The sequence below is a fragment of the Cavia porcellus genome, unplaced genomic scaffold (genome assembly GCF_034190915.1).
Source record: "Cavia porcellus strain 051 isolate PalLab524CR breed Dunkin Hartley unplaced genomic scaffold, mCavPor4.1 scaffold_1, whole genome shotgun sequence".
Taxonomy (NCBI): domain Eukaryota; kingdom Metazoa; phylum Chordata; class Mammalia; order Rodentia; family Caviidae; genus Cavia; species Cavia porcellus.
This window is the reverse complement of record NW_026947484.1, coordinates 68585632-68608604: the sequence shown is the minus strand read 5'-3', so window position 1 is coordinate 68608604 and position 22973 is coordinate 68585632. Positions and strand designations below refer to the sequence as shown.

Below are 22973 nucleotides of genomic sequence, written 5' to 3'. Positions count from 1 at the left end.
TTTGTTTTGATTTGCAGTTTTGAGCTTCCAGCCCATAACCATTGGCTCCATTGCTGTGGGACATTGGTGAGACAGTACATTATAGCAGGAATGTATAGTTGAACAAAGCGTTTCAGTTTTTAAAAATTATTTCCCTTAATTCAGTAACCCTAGCAGAGTTCTTTATCATATCTCCAAACATTTTACACTAGATTTGTTAGTCTTTGTGAATCATTCCTTCTGTGTTTGTAGTACATAATTTTAAAATATTACTTGGTGCTATTGATGTCTAATTATTAGCAAGGCTTTCAGGAATTTATGTACTAAAGCATTTCTGGCATAGGTATGATAACATTCAGTAAGTCTATAGAAAGCCATTATTTTAATTCCTTATATTTAACAGGCAAAAAGGGAACTATAAATTAATTTAAAATAGCAATAAGGGCGTGAGGGTATGGCTCGGTGGTAGAGCATTTGCGCAGCATACTCTAGGCCTGTTCAGTCTCCAGCACCACAAAAGTAATCCTAGCGGAGAGGCCCCCAGCTGTGTTTGTTGTCTGCACAAAGGTTTCATTGATAGCTGTTAAGGCTGGAACCCTCAAACCTCTGACTGCTATAGAAAATCATCAGAACATTTCAATCTGTAGTTGGGTTAAACAAAATTTGCTTGTAATCCTCAACAGTTGGAACAGTTGATACTGTTTAGCATGCTGTTATCAAGCTAAAGAACATTCCATGGGCCTCCGCAACATCAGTGGCCATCCACCAATGGGCAAGGTGTGCCACAAGTAGAGGGGCTTCGTTTCCATCCCTCACAGTGGGTACAAACAGTCCACTCTCCAGCTGGTCAACCATAGGCTTATTGAAACTCATCTTTTTGACATATCTTCCTTAGTAACATTAGTGTCTCTCTGAGTGGAAGCATACCAGGGTGCTGAAAGTGCTGTTGGACAAATTTTAAGAAACATGTTACCAAAATTTAGGAGCAGTGAATAAATAGTTTAATTACGTAGAGTTCATTAAATGCCTGTATAATTTAGGCAGTAGTTCACCTAAATTCTTACACTACGGCAGGCAGTAATCTCACTAAATGACTCTTGTCTGAGGAAGCCTTATCACATGCCGGGCACTTTACATTCATTACCTCAAATCTAACCAACACCTTACGAAGTAAATTTCTTGTTGTCGCTGTTGTTTTAGTCTTGGTTATTAGCACGTTTTGGATGAGAAACCAAAACAGTTGGGAGAAGGGTGCTGAAGTCTTCTCACAGGACAGAGTAAGTTAGCCTAGAACTGCATGTTTATCTAGAACAAGTCCTTGGACAGCCCAGAGTAGAAGGGGGTTGGCAAGCAAGAGCTTCATGCAGTTGGCAGGGAGACCTTCAGAGAGAACGTGTTCATGGGATCACATGTTATCTACTGCAAAAGCTCTTAAAGCTTGGGGCCAAAAATGAGAGCCAGACTTGATCTGGGTTGTGGACTGATCAGAGGCTTTCAGGGTTATGTTTAGGGTGCTGCTGATTAAGCAAACCAAGGTACAGGTAACATGGATGGGAAGCCTCCAGTCATGACTTGATTTCAAGGCATGTGCTCTCCGGTTGGTTCCCCTGGCCGTTCCTCACACTGGATTCTGAGGATTGTGTGCAGTGTTCATGGAAGTGACTACTGAGTGAGAAAACAAAATGCTGTTTGTTCACAGGGATTACACTAAAGGCTCAATTGTAATCTTTTAGCTGTGATAAATACCTGCAACGATACATCAGTATCTGTAAGGAAAAACTTACTCCAGCTTACATGACATTTGCCACTGTGCAGTAGGTGCCCTCTTTGTTAAGTGTTTAAAGACCAAGTTTCTTCACCCTCAGTGTAGACTGCGTCCATAGAATCAGAGAATGGTTTCACAAGAGTGACATAAAGATGGGACAGAGTGGATCTGAGTCAGTTTTCCTTGCTCCTTCATCTTTCCTGCTTTGGTTCCAGTGTGGGTGGATCACTGTGGATGTCCAGGGGATGACAATACAAACCTCATTTCTAATCCTTGAGGTGTTGCTGGTTTTATTTTCTAACACTGCAATCTAATATTAGACCTGAGACTTTCAAATTAGAATAGAACATAAAGTAAATGCACCCAAGTTAGGGGTGCATCTGCTGGGGGTGGGCCTGACCATTAGGTGGTCCTTCACTACCTCACCGGAAACAAAAAATTGGTTTTTTGGGTTTAATGGTCACCATTGTATTCCTGATTCATCATTCACATGCCCTGACTGCAATCAGAGTAATGTTTTCACTAATCTCAGGAGGCTTTCATCAGCTTCACCCCAATCTTTTATTGCTCCAGCTCTCTCTCTCTCTTTCTCTCTCTCTCTCTTTCTCTCTCTCTCTCTCTCTCACACACACACACACACACACACACACACACACACACACACAGTCATTCCCATAATTACTGATTTCTTTAGCATTAGGGCAGTGCCTTTCATTTTCTGCCTGCTTGTTCGCATTTCTACTTTGCACAGTTGTACAAATCATAAAAGGAGACTGGATTTGTCTTGGATTATTGTGAAATACTTAGTTAGCGGGATGCATGGGTAACTGCGTATTGGCCATGAAGTTTCCTCATTGACCCAGATAATCTCTCATCATCTCACTAGCCACAATCACACTTTTATCCAAAGGTTACCCTGTTTAGGAAAGAGTTTTCATTATGTGGATTTGTAATCCTCTTACTGATAAATTCTTAGATGTTAAGATACGTATCTGTAATGCCTTTTATCAGTCACCACTAAATTGCATGAGAGGATAGATCCTTGAGAAGTAAATTCTTTTTTCTCTTAAAACAGTTTCAGGTGAGTCAGTTACCCAGGATTTCAAATTGGACCTTGCTTTTAAGAGCCACCAAGTATAGATTTATTTGAAACACTCATACATTCACTGAATTCTCAGGAAAATTTGGTGAGGGAATTTGTATTTTCCTTTTTACTTTAAGTGCCAGCAGTTGCACTCCGAAGCTGATGCACTGTACAAAATGCTGCTCTTGGGACATGCCCTGCCTGTCTAACTCTTGCATCGGGTCTGTAAAATATTTTAAGCTGCTCAGAATAAGCAATGTAAGAGAAATATGGTGTGGGGAAGACGTTCAGTACTGTCATTTGCTGTATATTATTGCTGAAAGGTAATTGCTAATGATTCCAGGAACCAATTGGAGAGGCGCGGGGCTTATTGTGGAGTGGTGATCAAAAAGGTCAGGTTGAGAGATAACTGCATTTTTCTCTGAGTTTGATACATTTTTGACCTCTTGATTGTTGCTTGCTGTAAAGCTTTTGGAGTTCAGTGTTCCTCTTCTTAAAAATGAGTGAGCTCTTGGTCTTCAGAGGCCAGTAGCATGTAGGCCCAAGCTACTTGGCGGAAGAGGAAGTTTTAGAGTATCTGTCGTGGGACTGACAGTTCCACAAAAGAGCACTCAGCCTTTCCTCTCTGCTTTGCTCCGAATAGGGCTCCCAGAAGGATGCATTCCCAAATCTTTACAGGTTGATTCAGTCCTCACCTCTGCATCATCCCTGTAAGCATAAATGCACACAAGAAGCAAAATGCAAACCAGACTTTCTCATAAACTGAAGTCCTCTCAGCATACTGGTAATAACGACAATGAAATATCTGCCAAAATTAACATAGAGCTGTTTCCTGAGCTAATTAGATATTTTCCTATAGGTAGAAACACCACTAATTCCAAAACTGTTGCTTACCCATTATCAAATGTCAGAGTAAAATCATCCAGCCACCCCCTTTCCATGCGTAGTGACAGTTTCCTGACTGTGATTTCTTCGAGGAGAGCTAGTTTTTGCAACTCAGCATGAGAACCAATAACTCTTATTTCCTCAGGCTGAGTTGAATGCAGGAGACTTACTGCATCTGCCAGAATAGAGCTGTCTAAGGCACAGGACAAATGTCCCCTGTTCTATTATTCTGTGTGGCACCAAGGTTCCTAGGGACAGTGTCTTGTCTTCCAGTGGTTAGAACCCTCTGCTGGATATTTCTGAAAAATTTTACCCTGATGATAGGTAACATGGAAAACTTAATTTTTTTTCCTAAAGGATAAAATTTAAAACATAGAAGTTTTAACTATGTGTTGTTATTTTTAAGTTACTAGATTGATTCAGACACATGTGTCAAACCTCTATGAACTTTTTAATGTCCTGCTGTTTACTCATAGAAAAATAAGACCTGTGTGTTCATTTGGGAGGATTGTATTTTGTCATAAGTAAGTGGCTGGAATGTCTCTCCGGACTGACTTTTCTTCTTGTTGCTTTGTTCTTTACCCAAGTAACTATACTGGAAAGCACCAGAGCCCTTGTATCGAGACCAACATCCAGTCACACCTTGACTCTGTCTTTCATTGCCCTGACAGTAATGTGTTAAATCTAAGTTATCATGTGAATTCAGGATTAGTTACAGAGGCCCAAGTGTGCTGTCTGTTTTAGAAGCAAAACTTCTCCCCACCCCACTCCCCAGGATCTGGGACACACCTCCCTCCCTGTCTTGAGAGTTTCATGCCTTACCAGCTCCTAAAATTGGTCTCTGCCAGGCATGGTAGTGCACACCTGTAATCCCAGCACCCCAGAAGCTGAAGCAGGAGGAGACCTGTGAATTCAAGGCCAGCCTGGAATACATAGCAAGACCCTGTTTCAAAAAAGCAAAACAAAAAGATAAAATAAATTTGGTTCTTGTCAAGTGTACCGTGCAAACAAACTATAATTTTGCTTTCATTCTCATTTTTTTATAGTTCAGATAATTGGGCTATAATTTCCTGAGCAAAACTGATGGAGCCTTACTAAATAATGTAGTCTTAAGCTTCTACCCTTAGAGAATGGGAGTGTCCTTTATTTATTTTTAGTTTGAAAGTATAACAAAAACGTTATCAGAACTAGCAGTTCTTTGATTTTCCTTCACATATGTAACAGAGTGTAGTACAAAGTGAAGCCATGTATGGGCTTCACCATTACACATTAGCTACAGTATCCTAAGTTTTCCTTCATCTGAGCAGCCACAGTGTGCACATGTGAGCATATATGACAGGCAGTAATTTTTTCCTTCTTCCTGAATATTCTGAACTACCTTGGCAAAAGTCTTCTTCCAAAACAAAGGTGGACGAGAAACAAAACACGACTCCAAGAGCAACAGCGGGTCTGAGCTGTGGTGGGGAGCCGAAGCAAGCCCAGCAGTTAGGAAGCTTCTCCCGCTGTTTGACTGAGTATTGGTTGAAAGGACACAGCCGAAACTGTCACTAAAGGAGGAATTAGGCTCCCAGAAAAATCTCTGGGCAGAGCAAAGGCCACTGTGGTGGCTGTGGGATCTGAGATCGGGCTGTGTGGGAAAGGGCGGGGACGTCCAGCCTGTTAGTGTGAAGGTTGGAGGTAACGTACTGCTTCCTCAATACAGAGGCACCAAAGCAGTTCTGAGTGACTAGGATTATTTCTTATTTAGGGACAGTGACATTCAGGGAAAATAGGTAGAGTGAAGTAGATGTTGAGATGGGATCACACAGTGCTGCCCATCCCACTGACGTTCTGCAGTCTTTCATTATGTAAATAATTTCCGTGTCTGTTTTTGGTACTGAGGATCGAACTCATGACCTTGTGGCTGCCAGGCAAGCGCTTATGCCGCCATGCTAAATCATCAGCCATGTCTTTTTTATAAAAAAACTGATGATATATAAACAAAAATAATAACTACAAGACAACATAATATCATACTCTAAGGATTTTCATACTCTAAGGATTATAATAATCCTTAGAGTAAAAGTAATCCTTAAAGATTGTCATATCTCAGAATTCTAGCAAAATAAACGTCCTGATGAGAGTTACACACATGTGCCAAATCAAATGCCTCCTAATACAAACATATTCCTTACAAGAGAACATGAGTCTGTATGTGCATGTGTTCTTGGGTTCATTTGCTGTATGTTTCTGATCAGCATCACAGGAGTGTGCCGACCTCCTGTGCCATAGTGGCTGTCAGGCTAAGGGCCTTAAGATCTTGCCAGCCGGTAACATAGTGTAACAGCTTGTACTACAAACTAAGACCTTTCCCCAACTGTCTGGGCCGCAGGGCCCAGCTTGGGTTCAGTACCACGGTCTCTTCCTTAAGGAACACTGAGCTTGGGAACTCGCTTTGAGATTTTTCCGTATCCGATACCCATGTGCTTGTACACAGAGGAGTACACATGGCTCAGTTCTTTGCAAGTCGGTTGCTGGGCTGTGTGGCTGGGTGAGCAGTGTTCCGGCAGCCTTCCGTCCTGACTTCAGCTCGTGTAACCTCCCACAGGGATGCAGACTTGCACCCAGAGAACCGTGACGCCATAGTGCACAGCCATTCCGTTAAGGGAAGTGGAAACCCTCACCTTTTTAAAAACTATGTTACGCCGACTTCGGCCCCGTTATTTCTTCAGTTCAAGGTTATATTTTCTGCTTCCCACAGACTAAGGTCACTTCTCCATGTTGAGACCAAGAGCGGCATTTGGCATTTGGTTACCCCAAACCCAAACCTCTGACCCTTTGTTTTTAGTACTTTGCCATTTTGCTTTTGCTTTTTTATTTGCTGTGACTCTCTGCTGCCCCCACCTTTTTTTTTTTTTTTTGGTACAATGATTCTTACCTTGTCTTTCCCCAGTCCGTTTCTGACCTGGAGAGACGTACAGCATGTTATTGTCAGGACTTCCCGTGCGGGACATTTGAACGCTAATGACTGGAAAACCAATGCTGCTGGTTTTAAGGGTGAGAACTTCTTTCATATTCTGTCACAGGCAAAATATTTTTATTTTTCTCCCATTTTATGGAGAGCAAGACCTAGAACCCCTCAAACAAAACTTAAAATTTTGTGCTCACAGATGAAGAGCTTGCTCTTCTAGAAACTAAAAGGCAATTGATGTTTTTTAAATTAAAACTAACATATAAGGCAAATTTCCTTGGCTTTCCAGACCACAGGTCAAGTTTTTAAAAGATCAGCCAACCCCCAAGTATAGTTGGCCTATGGGAGTAACAGTTTACTCTTTGCTGTCATTGATAATCTGAGTGATATCTATAAAAATGTTTTTTAAACTTCCTCACCTTCTATGCTGATTACTTTGCTTAAATAATAACTGGTGTACTGTTCACGTTACTGTAGCACTGGTAGGCTATGCATTCGATAAACTGCCGCAAACAAAAGAAAAACAGGCTTACTTCAAAGAGATATTACTTTATATAAACCACAAGTACTTATGAAGCTTTATAGTGTATGTTCCTCATGCAGTAGTGAATGGCACAGAACAAATGCAGAATATTTTTCTCAAGGCTGATGCAGACTGTATTTCCCTCCAGTGGTCTTTTAAACAGTAGCCATTGTGTTTATTGGCATAGATAATATATGTTGTAATAAAAGAAAATCATTATATGGAGCAGATGTGTGGAAGACTATTATGTTTATTCAAGTTGCAGATGACCTAAATTTTAATCTGTTAAATTATAACAAGGATTACTTTTTATCTTATCTATAGGCTTAAACTCACTTCCAATTTAGTATCATATAATTTTATATCATATATTTTAGTACAGTATCAATCATTTATATATGCATATATATTTATGATTCCCTTTAGATGAAAAGTGTTCCATACTATAAGGAATATTCTGAGCAAGTTAAAGTCTAAGAACCCTCCTGTCCCAATTTAAATATTTTGGAAGCTGAATATTATATATGTCTGCTGTCTTAACATATGATCTTAATGCATAGTAGAATGTATATTTAAAAGTTATTTGCAAATCATTTACTATAGACCCATCCTTGGCCAGAACCAATAAATATCTCAGATAACCAGCACCACATACATAGTTCAATTAACATCTTCACCAAAGGCTTCACTTCACTTTTAGAAAAATAACAATATTCCTGTCTTTTGATTCTTATCAAGCACTTCTTCCATGCCTGTAAACTCTATAATACAGCAGAATTCAATGAATTCTAAAGAATCATGAATACCTGTTGAGATCTCATTCTCTCAAGCTCAGAGCAAGATCCTTGATCTCCAAATTGCAACTGTATGGGCCACATCAAAATTATTTGAAGTGTGAGTTGTTTTGGAAAGTCCAGAATGTAATTTTCCACATATGTTTCATCGTGATCACTTTCCACTAGGTCCCAGCTCCTCTACATAAATCCATGAGGTCATCAGGGAACAGGACCAACACGTAACCTTGGCTGCTCCCAGGTTGAAATGAACTTCGTAGTAGAAGGTTCACAGACTAAGCACACTGACCTCTGTGGAACTCAATCAACATTAGCCCAAATAAATGGCTTAGTTTTACTTATTCCTTTTTGGCAACTTAAAAAGAGCAAATGGTTCTAATAAAATATGCAGCTCTTTTGAAAACCTTTGTTGGTTTTGGAGAGGGGGAAACAGAGGATTTAGACAAAATCACTAAACCCAAACCTGAATGCGAAGGGGGCTGTACGTTGCTTCTGGCAAAGAGGAAACAAGATCTTACTATTGCACGTGGCGATATTTAGTATAAGGTTTCACTTTCTCTTACATAGCTGCCAAGAGTAACAATTAAAGCTCGCCCTTTCCTAGATGAATTACTCAGAGAGGTCTGGCCTCCCTGTGGAATCGTTTTGTAATTTTGTTGATGGCAGGCCCCATATTTCATCTAAACATGATCATAATGAGATGATACTTTTTAAAAGTTATTTTCTTCCCCACTCTGAAGATTACCATCCCCTCCCAAGAGTCCCACAAATAAAAGTGATTGGGGTGGGGACCAGCAGAAGAAGCCACATACTTTGGGGAAGCAGAGAATGCAGGTCACCGGGACTGGAGAAAAATGGGATTTTTATGAAATATTAGCTGGAAGAATAAAAAGGAGCTAATATTTGGAAGAGGTTCATGCAACCGGAGCTCTGGAAGAGCTCTGCCTTCATATTGAGTCAGCCAGGTTTTACGGGCCTTGTCTTGCAGGAATCTGTGGCCTCACAGTTCCCCTTACTGGAGGGGCTCCCCCTGCCCACCGAGTTCCATCCTCACCCCACAGAGGCGTGCAGTTCCCTGCAAGCAGACTGGCCCCGTCCTCAGCCGTGTGTGTTGTGGGCCCTCTTAAAGGGGTTCCTGCTCTTGGCTTCTCATGAACAGGTTCTTAGGGGAAGAGGCTGGCCAAGAAAGGCTCTCTGTCCAATGACGTCTGTGTTTCTCTGGGTTGCGTCCTCATGAGTGAGGTCCAGAGAGCTTTCTCCTTAATTCCTGTGCTTTCAGAGCAGTACCCTATCACTGACACCGCAGCAGGAAGAAGCATATAGGGAAGGAAGCTCAAAGATGCAAGTTACAGTCCACGTGCTTATGCTAATGGTGGTGTGATTTTTAATAATTTTAATTGAATGTAGGATTGTTCTGCCTTGCTGCTTCTTCAATAATAATAATAATATAATCTCTTGTAACAGTTAAATATCTTTCACAACAGATTAGTTTTTCAGAATAAGTATAATTCAATGAATATATACCTGTGGAAGAAGCATGGATATGCCCTGCTCATCTTGTGAATAACTGTAGTTAAATTTCAGACAGTGGCTTCCACTGTCCACCTCCTCAAGAGGTAGTTTTTTGAAAAATAAATGGAGTAAATGTGCACCTATGAAAGAATCCACTTGAAATTTCGCATGAGAATAGGAAATTATAAGTCATAGGCTAGATAAACAGATGTGGTTTCTTGAAATCCAAATTCCAGGATTTTGCTAATGCCCAGTGTTTGCAATGCCAGGAGATAACTTTGGCATTCAACTGTTTGGGATTTTTGTCAGGATTCTTTTCTCCCTTGATCTCTTCTTTTTTCCTTTTATAAAAAGTATTTTCTGGTTTTTTTGTTTGTTTGTTTTGCTTTACTTTTTAATTTTTTTTTAATTGTTTCTCGTGTTTCTTAAAAGATACCAAGACTTGCCACCCTGGTGGTTTTTTTCATTGAATTTAATTCATGCTGTCTTTCATTTATTGATTCATAAATATTTCCCCGGTACCTTCAACATGTGAGCCCAGCCTATGCTGAAATATACCCAGAAAGCAGTAATAAAGTCAGGGACGCCACTGTGTTGTAGTCTGATCTCCTGTGGCATAATTTAAATACAATACAGAAACAGATATTTATGTGGCAGCTAGTTTTATTTTTCACTCTGTGCCCCAACTCTTTTCCAGGTCATGTTAGATAACAATGTGGATGATCCTTTTCCCATCAGCTAACATTCACTCCAATCTCAGAAACAGCAGGCATGCAAGACAGAATACTCACTACAGGTTACAGGCAGATTTTGATCAGCTCTGCTTGGGCACACAGATTCTATGAACCCAAACGCACATGCCAGAATCTCTAGGTGTTTTATAAAGTCTGGGGATTGGATCATTTCAGGAGGATGTTAGCTCTTAGGATCATCTCCCCTGTCCTGCTTTAATCTGAGGAAACTGCAAATCGCCATCCCTCTCTCCCTCAGGTGCCTGGGCTGTGCAGCCCGATTCTTTGCCCTGCATTCTAGTTCTGGTCTGAGCATACAGTTACGGTTATATTGAAATGCCTGGACATCAGTGCTTTAGGTTTTTGTCAAAGTATTTGTATTTGAGTAATATGACTATATACAATTAAACTCTTAAATCTAGGAACAGGACTACACATCAGATAATAAATTAGGACCTTCTGTCATCTTTACTAGGTGAAAGAATGAAAAAAATGTCATTGAAAATCAAACATGACAAGTAAGTGAGCGAGGTAACCACGTCCTCCATCTCACTGCTCTCCCACACTGTAAGTGTCCTCCTTCTCCAGCCTGTGGCCGAGACCTCCCCACCCCACTCACTCTTTCTTTGACCACCACTAAACTACTACATTTTTTAATCTCTAACTGATTACCACCATGGGGAAAACATTGACAGTCTAACCTGACTTCTTAGCCTCCGAGGCCTTAACTTCTAATAACCTTTATTACTTTAATAGCCATCATTTTATTTCCACGGGTAGGACTGGTAATTTTAAGATGTGCCAATATATTTTTAATACTACCTGTCTTGCTTTTAGCTGGTAACACTTATTAAAAAGAATTACAAGTGCTGAAGCCATTTTAGCATGCCGTGTGTTGAATCAAAATGCAAGAGTTTGAATTTTCCTGTGTGTATATGATTTCTAATGTCTTCCTGTTTGAAAGAGTCAGTTTCACTTTATTTTATTATTTCAAATAATATTCCATCTTTGCCAGTCAGTATGTGGGCTTTAATGGTAGCTATAAATAAAGGTATATAGTACACCTTTATAGATAATCTCTACATCGTGTTATGATGAAAGATCAAAATGCAGTGTGCTCGTGTGGTCAGTGTCAGAGGTGGGACTGGAGGCACGTTTCACTGTGGTCTGAACCCATTTACCAAAAAGAAAATGCAGTTATTACTTAGAAGGACAGGGGAAGTAAATACATTTCATTTTACCTAGTAAAACTTGCTCTCTGAAAGTGCCACCTAGTTTTTCTAAGATTCTACTTTCCATACTGTGTGAATTCATATTTAGTGATCATTGTGTACGTGAGTTTACCTTCTAGTTCATCTACAAAAAGTTTTGACTCATACAGTTTAGAGATGTTACCATCATTCTTTTGTCTGGTGGATGACTTAACCTAAGCATCTGCCTGAGAATATAGAACCCCTGACATCAAAGCTGCTTACCCATTGCTTGGTTTAGAGTTGTGTATTCATGGTGTGCCATCAGACTATTCAACCTATGCCAGCAAAATATGTAAGATTTCTATATTTTCTAAAAATTAAAGGTCTTGTTCTCTCGCTTTGAGTCTCTGACTGAATGGCAGCGTTATAGTTGTCAGACTTTGCAAATTGGTGTGCTTTGTTTTGGATTTGTATTCCTATAAATTTTAAACACCCGTGCAGTGGCTTCACTCAACAGTCCATCCTCAGAGCTTTGGCTGCAGCCCAGCAGTGGAGCACTTGCCTAGCACGCACAAGGGCCTGGCCTCCATCCCCTCAGGACAAATTATAAATAAATAAAAGACAATTCCAGCAGTCCTACCAATGATCCATGCTGCAGATAGTTTTAAAGTGGTGGTTTTGCTACTTGCTTATTATCAGATTTCATTATTTGTTAAATAGCATTATATTTAGAATAGTTTTGTGGTTTTACCGCAACCTAAAGCACATAGCTGTGTGAGCTAGGCATGGTGGCACATGCCTATACGCTCTCAGCACTCAGGAGACTGAGCCCAGGGGGAGGAGGAGCGCCGGGAGCTGAAGACCAGCCTGGGCTATGTGCTGAGTTCTCAGCCTGAGCTATATAGGCAGGCTGTCCTGCAGGGGAAAATACTGTTCGTATTTTCTGTTGACTTTGAGGAAGCCAATGAAGTATCTTGTGCCATGATTTCTGCCAAACATGGGGAGCTAAGTAAAAAGTACCTTGAAAATCGAAAATACTAAGCATAAAAAGAATTTCAGAAGTATATTTCCATGTGTGCGTATTTTCTACTCCTGAATATAAGGATAAAGATATGGTGCAGTGTTGTGAATGAGTGTTGCTTGAAAGTTGAAAATTAGACCCAGGCCTATAATTGCAGCACTTGGGAGAGTGAGGCAGGAAGATTCCTGCGAGTTTGGAGGCCAGCTGGGCTATAACAGAAGCACAAGATCAGCTTGAACTGCATAGTCAAACATGCAAAAAGACCAAAAAAAAGTTGAAAATTAACTTTAAATGGGCTAGAAAAATGCACTCAGGACTTGATGACAAAATTATCCATAATGTGCCTTTAAACATGTGCACATTTATCAAATCATTTATCAACATGATACTTAAATTTTGTTTTGCAGTGTTTCAGTGTCACCTTGGAGTTAGCCTACTAACTCTGTAAGGCAGTAATTAGGTACTGCAGTGTATGAACTAGCAGTAGCAACAGAAAGCTGAACTAAGAGCAGCCTGTCAAACAAGCTCCTACTGACTCCTTAGGAATTAGTGTGCTACTCAAAAGCTGGAAGCATAAAATCTGACTTCTTAGTCATATATAAAATTTTCTGCCTTTTAGAAGAAGGCAGTGTTTATTTGGGGGAATCTCCTGAAGAAATTTGAGTCTTTAATTCTACTGAGCCTGGACTTAGCTCCGTAATTTTTAAAGCTTTTAAAGCTCATCATGGTGGCTACTTTTATAATATTACCAGATCTTGATATTTTGTGCTAACTGTTGTTTATTGGGCAAAGATAAAATTATCAAGCTCTAAAGCTAGTGATGACAGAAGATGACCAGCCAAAGCCAAGGCCGTTTTGTCTGAAAGTATGTCGTGACGCTAAAGTAATGAAATGGATTTCTGTGAACCACTGTTCATTGACTTCCGAGTCGAGTTCCAAAATAAGATTTATAAGACTGAAGATGAGAGCCGATCTTATCAGAATGTACTCACACACATTCTCTACCAGGAACTATTTTGAAATTCAACAATAGTTTTCTGTTTGAAGGTTCCATAAAACTCACTCAGTCCAGTGGCTCAGACAACCTGAAATTAAATCTCAGTTGCATAAGTAATTAAGCTGCATACCTAATGATCTTCATACATTATTTGTTAACTTTATGGAAATAAGTTTATACAGTAAAAAGCATCATTTTATATGCACGGGTTAATGCATCTCAGCAAATACCATCAAGGTGTGGTTCATTTCTGCTACCCTAACAAGTTCCTTTGTTCTTCCCCTATTCCATGCGAGGCAACCACCGACCTATTTTCTGTAGTTATAGATTAGATTGTGTTTTATAAACTTTCATAGAAATAGAATTATTGGAAATTGGCTTTTTATCCCTGCATATTTTTGGTACATTTCTGTCATAAAGTGTATCCCAAGTGTTTAATCTTTGTTGTTGTTGCTAAGTAGTATTCCACACATGACTAGACCACAATTTGTTTACTTTTTCATGAGTTAATTATTTGGTGGGGGAGGAACACTGGACGTTGAACCCAGGGCTCTGTACTATATCTACAATTTTGGCTTTTGTTTTTTATTTTAAGGCAGGGTCTCACTAAGATGCCCAAGATAGGCCCAGAATTGTGATCCCTCTGCTTCTGCGTCCTAGAGTACTGGGATCACAGGTGTGTACCCACCACAGCCACCTCATGAACGACTTTCTAGTTCCCAATTTGGGGTTTTTAATGAGTAAAACAGCTGTGAGAAGTCATGTACGAGTCTTGGTAGATAATTTTCTTAAATATTAGACAAAAGCAACTACTGTAGTTTGCACAGAGACCCTGAGGAGTGAGGAAGCAAGCTAAATGGTTAACCCAGGTGAACCACATGTCAAGGAGCCAAAAAGGACTCATTCAAAGAAAAGCAAGGAGGGCTGGGGATTTAGGTCAGTGGCACAGCACCTGCCTGGCAAGTGCAACACCATGAATTCAATTCCTGGTGCCAAAAACCAAACCAAACCAGTCAAAAGCAGGGAGACCATCACAGCTAAAAGGAAGTAAGCAAAATGAAGAAGGATGAAAACAGTATCACATAAAGGATTTAGCACAATTATTTATTCATAGGAAGCACTTAGAAAAAATTATTTATCATCTGCATATCATGAATTATTCTAATATAACATGTGTAGCTAATATTCTGTTCATATTTGTGTATAATAAAATTGAGCATATAGAAATTGATATGCATAGAACTCTGTCCCTTAAAATGACATGTAGTGTAGGAATGACACTAACCCAATCATCACTTTGGAACATTAGAGTCACTACTTTACAGTCACCTGTCTCCTGTAGCACTTCCGACATCATCTTTGACATTGTTTTTCTCTAATTTGGGTTATGTTTTCATTGCATTTTGCCGATAGTTTTAGTTAACAATTCTGGATAAATGGTTAACCTTCTTGTTTGTGTTTTCTGTTTTTTTATAAGATTAGTTGGATTTCAGTCTGCAATAAATGGGTTCCACAGTTTCAAAAAAGGCATGATATGCTGGTGATTACCAATTAGATGAATACCACAGACACAACCCAAATCAGAAGCATAAATAAATATAAGGAGAGGTTGGAAGATATCTGAGAACTTTAGGATTACTGAGGTTGGGAACCACAACTTGGCTGCCCATGTCTTGAACTGTTGGTCAGTTTGAACAAAGGCATTCTATGCTTCTGTGTTCTGTGTCTGTGTTTCCTAGAGATGTGGAATCCTAGCTAGAGAAGATAACTGTATAAAAGCCCCAGTTTAGGATGAGGGGTGGTACTGGTGGTAGGGGGGTTTCAAGTGGCAAAACACAGCAAGTGTGGTACGATAAAGAAAGCAAATTAAACAGAGCAATGCTACATGAATCCTAGAGTTAGGAGTTCTCTGATATGAAATGCCTTTTAAAGCCAACTGTAGTGATTCAAGAAAGTAAGCTGGGTAGCAGTAGTGATTTTCACAAGTAGATTCTCTTTACTAGTGTAATATCAGAGTTTTATCTCCCACATTGCTAGTATAAATCTATTAACCCTATGATATGTTCTACAGAATAATGTGTGTTTAACTGACTTTTTGAAATGATGCAGATTCTCTCGCAATGATTATATTATTTTAGTATGCAATTTTATGTAATTGTGACTTTTATAAGAGAAATACTTTTTGAAATGGCATTCTAATAAACACAGAGCAAGGGGTATGGTGAAAGGTTGCTTCTTGAAAAGTATCATTCCAGAAGTTTTGCTCTGAGAAGCCTTCGCTAATGCCCTTTAATGGAGTCTTTTCCTATTGTAGTTCTTGACTTTCAGGAGATTGCTTACCTTCTGTTACCTGAATTTCTTTTCAAATTACAGTCACAGTCTGTGTCTGCCACATGACTTTGCAAAGATGAAGAAACTGAGTAGCATAATTCTTGCTTTCTTCTTGAGCTGTGGGGGCTGCAAGCAGTGACAGAAGCATTGAGAGTTTAGAGTGACAGTTTTTCTCCATCATGAAGCCAACTAGGAATTGTCAATAGTCTTAGAAAGCTGCACTGCTTTTTTTTGAAGTTGCCAGAGGTTACAGTGTACATGCCTTCTTAATATACTGTGTTAAGATGGTTTTGTCTGGAAATCATTTGTGCCAATTCATGTTACTCTCAGAAGTATCTTCAGAGCCAAGGCAGACAGTGTGTGTCCAGCTTTGTTCCACAGTTCAGTCTTTTATGGCTTAACTTAAAATCCTCCCTGAATTCCAGACACGTATCATTAGAGAATCGGGCTCCGTAACTAAAAATGTGAGAAACATCTTTGAGTGTTTGTCAGGGCTACCACGGTTGGTTGCACAGTTGTTAACTGTACAAGGGAGCCAGACTGATAGGTAGACTGGAAACTGAAGTCCCGTCTGAGAACTACACGCAAGCTGTTCTGTTCCATGAGCTTCTGTTGCACTGCCTCTTAAAATTGCTGAAGACACAGATGTCTTTAAAGGTATCCATCCGCAGATTATGTGCTTCGTTTTAATGTTCACTCATCGCTTCCAACTTGATATTCATAGAACTAGAACTGATCCTTCATTAGTAAAGTAACCTAGTGTTACCAAAGTTACATTTTTACGGTGCTGCTAGAATTGAATGTGTAACTATTTCATCACCAACTCTTTTTCCAGCTTTCTAGATAAAATTTCAAGTAATATCCCATACGTGATAGGTATTCACTCTTTTTTTATGATGAAAATGATTGAAGCCAATCTTGCACTCATATGTGTATTTGTTTCATTTGAAATTGAGCAGATGGAAATTCGTATTTGGGATAAGAGTCCTTGTAAATACTGACATGCAGGACCCGTTTGCACAGAGACTGGAGAAAGATGTGTATTGGACGCTTTCCATAAGTCTGTCCAAGCTGCCCTGGGAAGGTGCTCCCTGCTTACCAACACAGCTCTAGGCATGCAGGAGAACCTCTTACTGAAATGAGCACACACACACATCACCTGTGCCCTGGATCCATAGTCCTAGCATAGACTACAGTGCCAGCTCTGTGCCATCCTCGGGGACAGAGGACTGTCACCTACTGCATCTGCACTGAGCCCGTGCAAGTGGCTCCAGATTAGTACGGTGGCCCAAATGAACAGGAGGTCAAAGGGCCTCACAATGGCATCTTGTATAAATGTCTTATTAGTAAGATGCTTAGCCCTTCTATTATGCAATCCTGAGAGATCTCAATATCGATGCCAGTGTCTTTGATGTAAACCAGATCCAAAGATTCAAAAAGGAATCCTGAAAGTTAATCCTGCCCTAGTTCTATGCATGACTTTCCAAGGCTACTGCCTCTAGCCGGATCGGGTGACACACCAGGCGATCTTTGCAGACTCCATCTGGATATATCTGCTGCAAAATAAATAGACCCACACTTTTTTCCTGCTCTCAGAAACCCAATTCGGACTCTTTACATGTGTTCACATTTTGCTAGCCTATGGCATTTCAAAGCAATTAAACTTCATCGCACATCCCAATGATGGTTTCAGCAGAACTTCATTTTACAGTGCTCTACCAGGAAGGACAGTACACCGTGAAATTTCCAGTCACCCTTAGAAAGTCAGAAAGAAGAGCCCTGTGATCGCTGCTAGATATTAACAGATGGAAGTTGCACTTTGGTTCTCTGTCACCCTTGCATCTGTGCACGCCTGCCCAGTTCTAGTAAAACACGGTCTTACCATACAAAGTAAAGTAAAGTGTCTTTTCCATATTAATACTTTTGCACTCAAGGAAAATCCCTGATGAAAATGCTGGAGGTCATTTCTCAGCATTAACAGAGGAAAGTGTGATGAACCTGATGTTAAACCTTTATTCCAGTCTCCATGTTTTTCCTTTTGGCAAATGGTATTTTAAATGAGATTTGAGGAAGAACACACTTAACTTATGAAGAGCAAGGAACATTATCTGAGTAACTTCCAAACGATTACCCCTTTTGTTACCTAGCAGCATCAGTCTGAGGATACAACTAATTTGAGTATCTTTATTGAAAGAAATATTGTATGTTTTATAGAGTAATCAGTGGACAAATAGTAGAGATTCCTGAAGATTTGAGCTCTGGTCTCTAAGATTTTACATAAGGTGTTTTACCATTTGTTTGTTTGTTTGTTTTTGTTGCAGGGATCAAACTCATGACCTAGTGCTTATCAGGCAGGCACTTATGATACTGAGCTAAATCCCTAGCCCACATAAGCTCTTTTAATATCCACAAGTTTATTTATCTCCAATTTAGAATTTCATCTGTGCATCTTATTTTGAGTAGGATGCTTGTTGCAGGATTTTTCGATTTCCAATGCATCAAGGTTAGAAATAGATACGTCAGCATCTCCTACATTCACCCTTTTCCACTAAGCATGATTCTTTACTTCTCAGACAAACTCTAATCCTAACGTAAGGATGCATAGAGCTTAGCGCCTTAAGTAAAGTGCATCCCAGAAAGGAAAGACCTGGGGAAGAGAATGCATCCATGGGTCAAGTAAAAAAACTTTTATTTCATTGATGTTTTCATGAGAAAAGCAAAATCATTGGAGACAATCTGTGTAGAAGAGTAGTGACATTGTGTACCAGGTAGCCAGTTCATATCCCTCGTGTCTCTGGTGTGAAGGAGGTAATGTTTGGAACTCATGCAGGTAGAAGTTCATGCATTCTGCCATAATTATTAGCCTAACCCCCCAGGCCTTTCAGGAGCAATGATGGCCCTAAGCAAGTGTTTATCAAACTGTGTTCCCTGGACCAACAATATCAACGTCACTAGAGAAAACTTTGCTAGAAATATAAATTATAAGCCTTCAGTCTGCTAAATCTATAGCATATGTATGCAGTTTGTAAGACAAAGGTGTCTTGTGACCTGAGTGTTCTGATGTGTATGCAAGGTTGAAAACCACCGACATAACATACCCTTTGCACGCAGCAAATTCATTTGTGCATTTATTTGAATAGTGCTAATCAAATGCTATCCTTAGAAGAAACGAAGAAACAGTCCCTCAAGCATGTTTTCTTCTGCAATTGGTTAGGAGTTTGTGAAAGACGCTCCCAGAACAGCTCTTCCTGTCAGCTGCTTAGCTGTTTGCTTCCACGCTCCTCATTTTCCCTTCTACCCACTGAACCATGAAACTTCGCCTTCAAACTTCCTATCGCCTTCCTTGCAAGGGGAAAGACATTTCCCTTCTCCTGCTGCCTTTGCTGTATCCTTCCTTTCACAAGGAGAAGTTCCCCAGAAATGGTCTAAATGAGCTGCCCGTTTTCTGCTGTGACACACTCTGGGCCACCTCCCTTCCTTCTTTGGAGCTCAGGGCCTTTGTGAGACTTCCCCCATCCCTGCTGGGTAGATCCGAGGCATTTGTCCTCCTCCAGTGTTCTACTCTTCATTTCTCCAGTCCACACCATGGGTTTTGTGTGTGTGCGTGTCTGTGTTTGTGCATGCGTGCATGCACGTGTGTGTGTGTGTGTGTACATGTGTGTGTGTGGTGAAAAGATACAGCCCTTGTGCTACTGTAACCCTTGACTAATTCTTTTCTCCCTTTCTTTATCCATAGCCACTCCGTTGCTTTGAGAATTTTGGATCTCTCGGCTCGCTCTCTCTCTTTCTCCCTCCCTCCCTTTGACCCTCTCTCCCTCTCTGCACTCTCCCTCTCTGTCGCTTTCCCTCTCTCCCTCTTAATTCCACTGCATTTCTTTTGCTTCTAGGGCTTCTTGCAATGATAAGAACCACCTTCTCCCTAAAAATATTTAGTTTTTCAACTTTAACAACGATTCAGCCATTACTGGTTTGTAATCCCCACACAAGGTGTTCCTATGACATTTAAAATTCTAAACTTCTAAAACCCAAATCCTCTTTCACAAAGCAGTTTTTCCCCGAGTTTATGTCTAACAGATGGTGTTCTGCCCATCACTCTTGTTCGTGCTGACTCCTCCCTGTCCCCCGTGACCTGTGTTATGTGCGTTGTGATTTCTCCTTTCCTCTCTGACTTCCTCACTGACCATTTCCATGACCCACCCTGCACCTGCCTCAGCTAGTGTCCTAGGGCATCCCGTATAACCCTGCTCAGGCAGGCTTTCTAGAGCATCAGTACATGGCATCATTTCCTGGATCACCGGCCCTTCCATGTCTCCAGGAGAAATCCCACCGTACATTCCAGTTTATACAGCTTTTCGGGGGATGAGAGAGGAACCAGCATCCCACATACTCTGGCCTCATTGCTTTCCTTTAATGAATCCAAATTTCCTCAAGGGTTTCAGGACCGTCTTGCGTCTTATTTCTTCTAAGAGAACATCTTTTTATTTTTTTCATCACTGGCCCGCTTTTCTACAGCTTTATGGAAATTTCATTGTTCTTAACCCTTACGCCTCAAGATTACTTGACTTTCATGGAAATGGGAAGGAATGCTCACGGGAAGCCTAACACAGTGCCGGGGCCTTCGAAGGATAAGAAGGAGCTTGCCCCCCAGTGAGATGGTGACACTCTCAGCACAAGAAATGTTTTCTTCCTTGTGCTTTGCAGTCCTCACCCAAACCCAGATGCTAGCTGCACACCAGGTGTCCGATGGATGTATGGGAAGATGACATAACCAAATCCGTGTGACCACTTTAAGCACCAAGTGAAAATGTACTTACTTAGCTACCAACTAGGTTTTCCTTTCTTTTTTTAATGAAAGTTTTTTTAAAAGGCAAAAATAAGAAAAAATTAAATGAAGAATTATCCTTCTAAAGCATCCTCATTTTGTTCATTGTTTGCTTAAGTTTCACACCAAGAAGTCCTATCCTGGGGAACCAACTTAGCCTCAATCTAGTTTTCAATAACTGTTCAATCAGAGGTCTCATAGCATAGCTTGTATCTTGTTCTCATTTTTGCCCTAACAATCTTACTCTCCTAAAAACAAGCAAAAAGGTGATCTGAATATGCCCTAGGCTGTCTCCCCAAGCTGGCAAAATGGTTTTTCTACCTCTGCTCAAGAAATATCAATCAATTACCTTAAGCAAACTGCTTGCTTATTAGGACCATAGTGGGAGCAAGTAAATGAAAACTGGACAGAGAAAAAAAGGAAAACAATTTGACAGGTTTTTTTTTTAATTTACTGGTGAAAGGGGGCCCTTGAGAGATAAATGGGAGGCATGCCTGTTTCTTTGCTCCGCAAATAAAATAGTAAAAATATATTCCTACATGTGCATATATATGAACTGTTACTGTGCAGGTGCTCATGCACACATAGATACATAACAAAGTGCACTGTGTGTGCACAACCAGCAGTGATTCCCTAACCCTTCCTACTTCCTCTCCATGAGGAGGCGCACATCTGACTACCTGAAGCTGCTGAGCACAACCACCCCCAGGGAGCTTTGCAGTGCAGCCCCAGCAGACAGCCCAGTCCCAGGAAACTCCCCACGTGCTGCTGTAAGCGGCACTGGCGATAGCTGAATTGTGACTAGAGCTAGAGATTTCAGGCAGAGCAAAGGACAGTAAAACAAACCACAGAGCAGAACGTGGGGACCAATTGCTCTGTTTTTCCACCCAGGAAAGTCTGCATTTTGCACTTCAGAGCAAATGAAAGTATGGCAACTGCCCTTCTGAGTCTGTCTGTGGGAAGGTTACTTGGTTATCACACCAACAGAAAGAGTAAACAATGCAGGAATGGGAGACAAATGATGTAAGGTGAGGAAAGAAATGATTTTTCTGGGCATATCCATTTGGGAAGGGCAGGTGTGGAGCTGCTGACCGTGGGGAATGAGAAGCATTGCTCTTCATCCTGAACATTTTATGTTCCCATATTTAGCTTATTGTGACTGTAAAAGAGCAGTGCTTTTTAGTTGTGATACCCGCATGGCACAGAGTGGCCAGGACAGCATCCAAGGCCCTCTCGGTTCTATGCCTCTTGCTGTCTCATACATTTGGCCTGCTTTCATTAATAAGTGCAGGAAGTACAGGGCCTGGGGGCTCAGCATGTTGGCAATCAGAGAACCCAAAGGCATGAGGACTGCAGGTGGTCTCTGACCTCTGGTTGAGAGTTTCTGCCCACCCCAGGTCAAGCACATTTCCCAAAGCCAGGAATTTGGGTCCACCCGTCTTGTTCTACTGCTTTACTTACAGATAGATAGGAGTAGCAGCAATTGATTGATGGTGGATAACATTCAACAGTGTTGGCTGGACTTTACCTCTCTTACAGTCTCATCTACCCCCTATTTCCTATAATACTTCTCACTCTCTCCAAACCCCACTGACCACTCACCTCTCATCCCTTCCTTTCCAGGGGTTCTAGTTTCATCCTTGTAACAAAGAGCTGCACAACAAACTCACCGCTTAGCCAGGAGACTCAAAATGAGCTCCCAGCTTCTCTGCCTGGTGCAGTTCTACACATTCATCAGAGCACCATGTAGACCGCGCTCTCCACATGGTTTATCTGATGTTACTGCCAGTCTTGGCTGGTAGCAGCAAAGTACTGACTGCACTCTGAGTTTTGTTAGGTTCTTCGCGAGTCTTTTGGGCTGCTTTCTTAATCTTGTGAAATGCTTTTATACCCACAGTAATTACACAGTTTGGTGCTTTTAATTGCTTTTCATTATATCCTGAAGTTTTTGTTGTCCCATTCCCCAGCTGACTGGACACGCGAATCATTTTCTGGGTCTTTTGGTCCTTCGCCGTTCAGGAGGGTGCCACAACCCAGCTAAATGACTGGATAACTAATTAAATCAGTTCTCATACGGTAGAGCATATTTTAACCAGAATGTTGAAGAAGATAAATATTTCTAATTTTTTATTTTTCTTGGATTATGAGATACTTGGACAAGCATAATGATAAATCTTAGGGAAGAGACACAAGTCAAACAGGAAATTCCTTTGTGCTTTCTATATACCGTATATACAAAACCTAAAGGCAGTTGTACAGGCTTTTAAGTGTGCTCACATCCCAAATACACATGAGATGAGGCGTGGCACTTTCCACATGCAGTACCACGTTAGTACCCAAAACGTATGAGATTTCAGATTTTCAATTTCAGGGCTGCTCAAAGTAA

The 22973-nt window shown here is 40.7% G+C and overlaps 1 protein-coding gene and 1 pseudogene across 3 annotated transcripts in view; both read left to right on the top strand.

Annotated features, from left to right (window-relative positions):
• Nucleotides 1–22973, top strand: part of Pcsk5 (proprotein convertase subtilisin/kexin type 5) — a 416016-nt gene that overhangs the window by 215991 nt on the left and 177052 nt on the right. For 2 of the 3 annotated variants that reach the window (XM_003472222.4, XM_013155069.3), the window contains exon 10: nucleotides 6646–6749. In XM_003472222.4, the coding sequence (XP_003472270.2) occupies nucleotides 6646–6749 (104 nt within the window). Of the gene's footprint in view, nucleotides 1–6645; nucleotides 6750–10698; nucleotides 10791–22973 lie in introns of all 3 variants that reach the window. The other variant, XM_063249684.1, reaches the window with a different exon arrangement.
• Nucleotides 5093–5494, top strand: LOC111757488 (10 kDa heat shock protein, mitochondrial-like; annotated as a pseudogene).